Source organism: Triticum urartu, unplaced genomic scaffold (genome assembly GCF_003073215.2).
Source record: "Triticum urartu cultivar G1812 unplaced genomic scaffold, Tu2.1 TuUngrouped_contig_10402, whole genome shotgun sequence".
In the NCBI taxonomy this organism is placed as follows: Eukaryota; Viridiplantae; Streptophyta; class Magnoliopsida; order Poales; family Poaceae; genus Triticum; species Triticum urartu.
In genome coordinates, this window is record NW_024111266.1 from 1 (window position 1) to 6,804 (window position 6,804).

Below are 6,804 nucleotides of genomic sequence, written 5' to 3' on the forward strand. Positions count from 1 at the left end.
TTACTGAAACACCTGAGAATCCCAATGATATTTCTATTTCTGATGCTGAAACACAATCTGGTAATGAACATGAACCTAGTGATAATGTTAATGATGATGTTCATGTTGATGCTCAACCTAGCAATAACAATGATGTAGAGATTGAACCTGTTGTTGATCTTGATAACCAACAATCAAAGAATCAACGTTATGATAAGAGAGACTTCGTTGCTAGGAATCATAGTAAAGAAAGAGAACCATGGGTTCAGAAACCCACGCCTTTTCCTCCTGGACCATCTAAAAAAGGATGATGAGGATTTTGAGCACTTTGCTGAAATGATTAGACCTGTCTTTTTGCGTATGCGTTTGACTGATATGCTTAAAATGAATCCTTATGCTAAGTATATGAAAGATATTTTTACAAATAAAAGAAAGATACCGAAAGTTGAAATTTCCACCATGCTTGCCAATTATACTTTTAAAGTGAAGGAAATATGCCCTAGAGGCAATAATAAAGTTATTATTTATTTCCTTATTCTCATGATAAATGTTTATTATTCATGCTAAAATTGTATTAACCGGAAACGCAATACATGTGTGAATACATAGACAAACAGAGTGTCACTAGTATGCCTCTACTTGACTAGCTCGTTGATCAAAGATGGTTATGTTTCCTAGCCATTGACATGAGTTGTCATTTGATTAACGGGGTCACATCATTAGGAGAATGATGTGATTGACTTGACCCTTTCCGTTGGCTTAGCACTCAATCGTTTAGTATGTTGCTATTGCTTTCTTCATGACTTATACATGTTCCTATGACTATGAGATTATGTAACTCCCGTTTACCAGAGGAACACTTTGTGTGCTACCAAACGTCACAACGTAACTGGGTGATTATAAAGGTGCTCTATAGGTGTCTCCGAAGGTATTTGTTGGGTTGGCGTATTTCGAGATTAGCATTTGTCACTCCGATTGTCGGAGAGATGTCTCTGGGCCCTCTCGGTAATGCACATCACTTAAGCCTTGCAAGCATTGGAACTAATGAGTTAGTTGCGGGATGATGTATTACAGAACAAGTAAAGAGACTTGCCGGTAATGAGATTGAACTAGGTATTGAGATACCGACGATCGAATCTCGGGCAAGTAACATATCGATTTCAAAGGGAACAACGTATGTTGTTATGCGGTCTGACCGATAAAGATCTTCATAGAATAAGTGGGAGTCAATATGAGCATCCAGGTTCCGCTATTGGTTATTGACCGGAAATGTGTCTCGGTCATGTCTACATAGTTCTCGAACCCGTAGGGTCCGCACGCTTAAAGTTTCGATGACGGTTATATTATGAGTTTTGATGTACCGAAGGTTGTTCGGAGTCCCGGATGTGATCACAAACATGACAAGGAGTCTCGAAATGGTCGAGACATGAAAATTGATATATTGGAAGCCTATATTTGGATATCGAAAGTGTTCCGAGTGAAATCATGTCCTGATTCATGAGCGTGAGAGGCATCATGGAGACACCCTCCTCGTTGAGGGTAAGGAACTTGTACACAGGCACGGCGCCGTACCGCCGGGAGAGGCGGCCGTCCTTGTCCTCCTCCACGGTGCATGACACCACCTTGTACGAGGCCAGCAGCCGCAGCATGCGGTCCACCATATCCGGCGCGGCCGGGTTCGCTGTGGACGGGAGCTTGGCGGCCACCTCGGCGGGGCTCAGCAGCTTCCCGTCAGCAGCCACCAAGGTGTCCAAGAGGCCCAGCTCGATGGCATTCTTGAGCGTCATCGGGAGGATCGATGATGAGACGAGCTGGAGAGCGAACATGCACGCTTCCTCGTCAGTGGTGGAGCCCATCTCCTCTGCTTCTCTGCAGCCGAGCTAACGGTTGTGCTGGTGGATGTCTTTTCTGAGCGACTGAGCGATGAGGAATGCTTTGGAGGGAGTATGGGAATTATATGGGGCTTCCTGGCTTCACCAACCACCACCTCGTTTTTCTTCTTGGTCTTCACGAAAAGTAAAGGAGAAATATGGCACACCGGAAAGTTATTCTTGCATTATTGTTGTTGTTGATAAGTAGGGTTTGTCTATGTTGATAATCTTGTGGCGCTGGTGTATGTTGGGATTAGGTTTTCCCAGATCATATATCTCATATTATACTTTTGTTTCATAAATATAGTATCTTCTGATATAAAAAAGACAAACATTTATATCCAACAAAACACTGCTGGATGGATGGAAGATGAAAAACACGTGGTAAATACATTGTTAGAATCGGTCATTCAGTATCAGCGTTACTATTCCTTGTACATAAACGTCACTCAAAAGGTAAGGAAGAAAACATGTGTACATCTTTGCATACATCCTTCAGCAAAATAAGCTACAACATACTGATGAGTTGATGAGTTGGTGACAGCCCAAATCTTTTCATGGGCTTGAATTACGTGAAAGAAGTTTGGAGCTTAATTAGGTCATAGTTGTGTACCACACCAGGTAAGTAAGCCGGGACTCGGATGGATGATGCTTGTACCGTATCCTATTTCATAATTTATTTCAATTCAAAGTTGGGACGGATGCAGTACAGATTGGCAAACGAATACATAATACGCCAGAATATATTGGAATCGTACAAAAAGTGGGACATGGTATGGTAAGAGAGCAGCGGAGGACCGAAGGCATAGAAAAATGATAGCAGAATACAAGAAAAGCAACCATGAACAGTACATTAAGCGTTCATTAACAATACATAATATAGCTCACAGGTATATCTAGCCATCACATACAAAACAACAAAGAGTTAATTCGAGTTCTTTGCAAGCTATATAGCACACAGCCTTACAGTTACACCTGCCAAATTATTCCTGTACATGAAGAGGATGTTTCCAGCGCAAGTGGCTCCAATTTTCCTGGAATTCCTGAGAATTTGTGGAAATCGTATTTTCCGCCCTTATCGGGAAAAAACTAAAATCAAAAATTTTCTCTCGGTATGAGGACAGTTGGAAATATGAGCAATTTTCCATATGATTTAATTGAAAGAAACAATAGATAAAACATAATATAATAACAGAGTTAAGACAAGTCATGCAATCTAACACATAGTGGGCAAATAACATCAGAAGAAGAGAATTTGAACATAACATTTCTAGGACAAATGCTAGAACAAGAAAGTCTAGCAGGATCTCGAACAGAAAGGACATGAACACATACTGAGCAGCGAAGGAAGCATTGGCGTTGGCGTTGGCGTTGGTGTTGTCGCCCATATCGTCGAAGAGACTCGCGACGTCAAGGAAGAAGTCGTTGTTGGGGAAGAGATCGTCAGCGTCCTTGGCCGTCATGACGAAGAAACCAGTAGTCGTGCAGAGCACTCGCCAAAAATCATATCACCCATCTACCGTACAGGTCTAGAAGTAGTGGGGTTTTGGAGGCCTACTGTCCCGACCTGTGGTGCACGCCGCAAACTGGGATGGAGAAGAACCTAGGAGTACCTCAATGATCTGGAATCCATGGTGTGAGGCAAGTGACGTGTGGTGTATCATTATAGAGATGAGTGACCTTTATTTTATAGGCACATGAGGAGGAGGCGAACTGGCAACGAGCAGAGATGAAACGAGAAGATGGCAGACAAAACAAACAGGCAGCAGCCCAAGGATGCATCCTTCATGCGACCTTTCATATACCAGTCATGCGTGTAAAAATTTAGACAACGGCTCAGCTCATTCCCGCAACCCATGGCGTGCGCGTCATTACGAGGCGGGCAGCAGAGAAGGAGGAGGAGCGCGCAGATATGTCGCTCTTCTTCTCATGCTCATTCATGTGGGGAAACAACCGCTCCCAAATAAATAGGCCCAACTCCTTATAAACTAGCAGTGTAGGACTACACTTTAGACCCACCTCTTGCCTTGCATGAATGTGATAAGCGGGCCTCTAGCATTTATTAGGAATTCTGAAAATGGCTATTGTGCTTTGCCAGAAATAGACCAAATTCCAGTAACTCCCCATCAGATCCCAAAGGCAGACAAAATTTGCCTTTGGTTCAAAAACGTTGTTTATATACTAGTACTACAATGGAGACTATTAAGTTAAACTTCCACCTAGGACTCTATGCTACACTAATAAGCAACTTGAATAGTGGTCTGGGCCTTGAACTGCAAGTTTTCTACGAATCTAGCTTAACTCAAAGCCTTGACCGATACTAGGCTACCGTGGAACTTCCCCGTGGGTGGAACTTATGCGTCATACTCCGAGGCCTTCCATGAGTTTACTAGAGAACACCCCAATCTCATATATTGCAATGTTTAGCAATCAGACTCATATAAGTGTGTGTTTTAAAAGATATTCTGCAGGACAACATCTTTTCTTAAATAGGATAGTGAGAAGACGTTAAGATAAACATCAACCTGCCATGTAGATTAGGAGAGTATTACATCTTCATAGAGTAGTATTATTAATAGTAAGGATACTCTCCTCTCGGCTTGTCTTCTAATTCTAATTCATAGGATCTTCAATCACATAGAGTAGGTTACCACTGTGAACAACTCATATTGTGGGTCTCATACCTATCTCCTTCGATGGATTATCTTTCAAATTACATGATAGACCCTTAGTAAAAGGACCTGTCAGATTTTTAGATGTTTGGATGTAATCCAACACAATAACTCTGGAGATTCTCCTTTTCCTAATAGACTTGAATCTTCTCTATACATGTCTTGATGACTTCATGTTATCCTTTGAGCTACTCACTTTGGCAGTCACAGTTTGGTTGTCGCAGTTCATAAGGATACCTAATACAAGCTTCTCAACAACCGGCAAGTCATTCAAGAGTCGACGAAGCCAATCTTCTTCGACCATAGCTGTATCTAGTGTTGTGAGTTCTGCTTCCATTGTTGACCTCATTAAGATGGTCTGCTCGCAAGATTTCCAAGAAATAGTGCCACCTCCATGAGTGAATACATATCCGCTCGTGGCCGTTATGCCATTAGCATCAGAGATCCAGTTTGAGTCACTATACCCTTCGAGTACCACTGAGTACCCAGTGTAGTGAATTCCATAACTCGGACTGCCTTTCAAATAATGCATAACTCTCCCTAGAGCTTTACAATGATCATCCCTCGGTTTTGAAACAAATAACTCGGAGTGCATGTCAAATAACACAATGTAGTTAATTCCATAACTTGGAGTGCCTTTCAAATAACTCATAACTCTCCCTAGAGCTTTACAATGATCATCCCCCGGTTTTCAAACAAATATGCTCAGTTTGCTAATAACAAACAAAATGTCAGGTCTCAAAGTGCTAGCTAAATAAATAAGCGAACCAATAATATGAGATTTGCATGCATCACAAAAATCTTCTAGGTCCATGGTATAAGATTCATCGTAAAGATCAAATAGGACAGTATAAGTATTACGCTTCGATGAAAACTCAAACCTCCGTACGAAGGAATTGGTGAGATAATAATATTGTAGGCACTTGTCCGATAGAAAATCCTCGAGGTCGGCATTTTGTATGTACGCATAGAATTCATCCTTGAAACCTGCACGATCCATAAATTCATCTGAGGGCCATTCACACGGCATCACTTGAGCTTCCCTTGTAGTTCCGGGTCCGGTTCTCGTATCGCATGCCTCGGTGCTTGCTTCCTTGAAGAACCACCTTGGTACATTCTCCTAGACATTTTCTGAAAATTTCTGAAATTTTTAGTAACTCAAAATAAAAGTCAATCATACTCAACAAAATTGATAGCAACCACTCCTACAAGTGTCTAGAAGCTATATCATGCATCAAAACAACTTTGGACCGTACAAATATGACATGCAAGCTCAAGAACAAGGTCACAACAACAGCAAAAATTTGCAATGAATAAAGCGCTAGAACAAAAACTAATTGGACCATTGGAGGAGTCACATACCAAAAACCAATCCCCCAAAGCAGTTTTGTGAATGGAGCTTTGAGCAAGGAGATCGAAAATGGCAGCAAGATGAGCAAGAACACGAGTTTGAGCTATGGAGTGATTTTTTCTGGAGGAAGAAGGAGAAGATGGGTGCTGGAATAAGTGGAGGGTGCACGTGGGGCCCACAAGGTCACGGGGTGCGCCCCAGGGGGTAGGCTCACCCTCCACCCTTGTGGCCAACTGGTGAGGCCCCCTGGTGTGTTCTTTGCACCAGAAATTCTAAAATATTCTAAAAAAAGTCATATCCAATTTTCACGGCATTTGGAGAACTTTTATTTTTGGGACATTTTTTATTGCAAGAATAATTTTGAAAACGGACAGAAAATACTATTTTTACTTTATTTAAACTAAAGAACAGAAAGTAAAACGTAGGTACAGAAAGTTGTGCTTTCTAAATTCATCCATCTCATGATCATCAGAAGGAATCCATTAACAAAGTTGATCAAGTCTTATTAATAAACTTCTTCCGAGTGACATGAAATAGGAGAATTTTCGAATAACACTAGGTTACCTCAACAGGGATATGCATGTCCCCAACAATAAGAATATCATATTTCTTTTTGACAGTAGGAAGAGGGAATTCAAAACTTCCAACAGTAATAGTTGAAAATTTTCCAATAGAATTAATAATATGAACTTGAGGTTGTTTCTTCGGAAAGTGTACGATATGATCATTAGCATTAACATGAAAAGTTACATTGACTTTGTTGCAATCAATAACAGCCCCTGCAGTATTCAAAAATGGTCTGCCAAGGATAATCGACATACTATCGTCCTTGGGAATATCAAGAATAACAAAGTCTGTTAAGATAGTAACATTTGCAACCACAACAGGCACATCCTCACAAATACCGATGGGTATAGCAGTTGTTTTATCA

General features: G+C 41.2%; 1 protein-coding gene across 1 annotated transcript; it reads right to left on the reverse strand.

The window, feature by feature from the left end:
- Nucleotides 1–1,463: 1,463 nt before the first annotated feature.
- LOC125526531 (flavone O-methyltransferase 1-like) lies at nucleotides 1,464–1,919 on the reverse strand (the record flags this gene model as incomplete). Its single annotated transcript, XM_048691210.1, has 1 exon — nucleotides 1,464–1,919. A coding segment is annotated over exon 1 (372 nt), but the record flags the coding sequence as incomplete, so codon positions are not given.
- Between the last annotated feature and the right edge of the window lie 4,885 nt (nucleotides 1,920–6,804).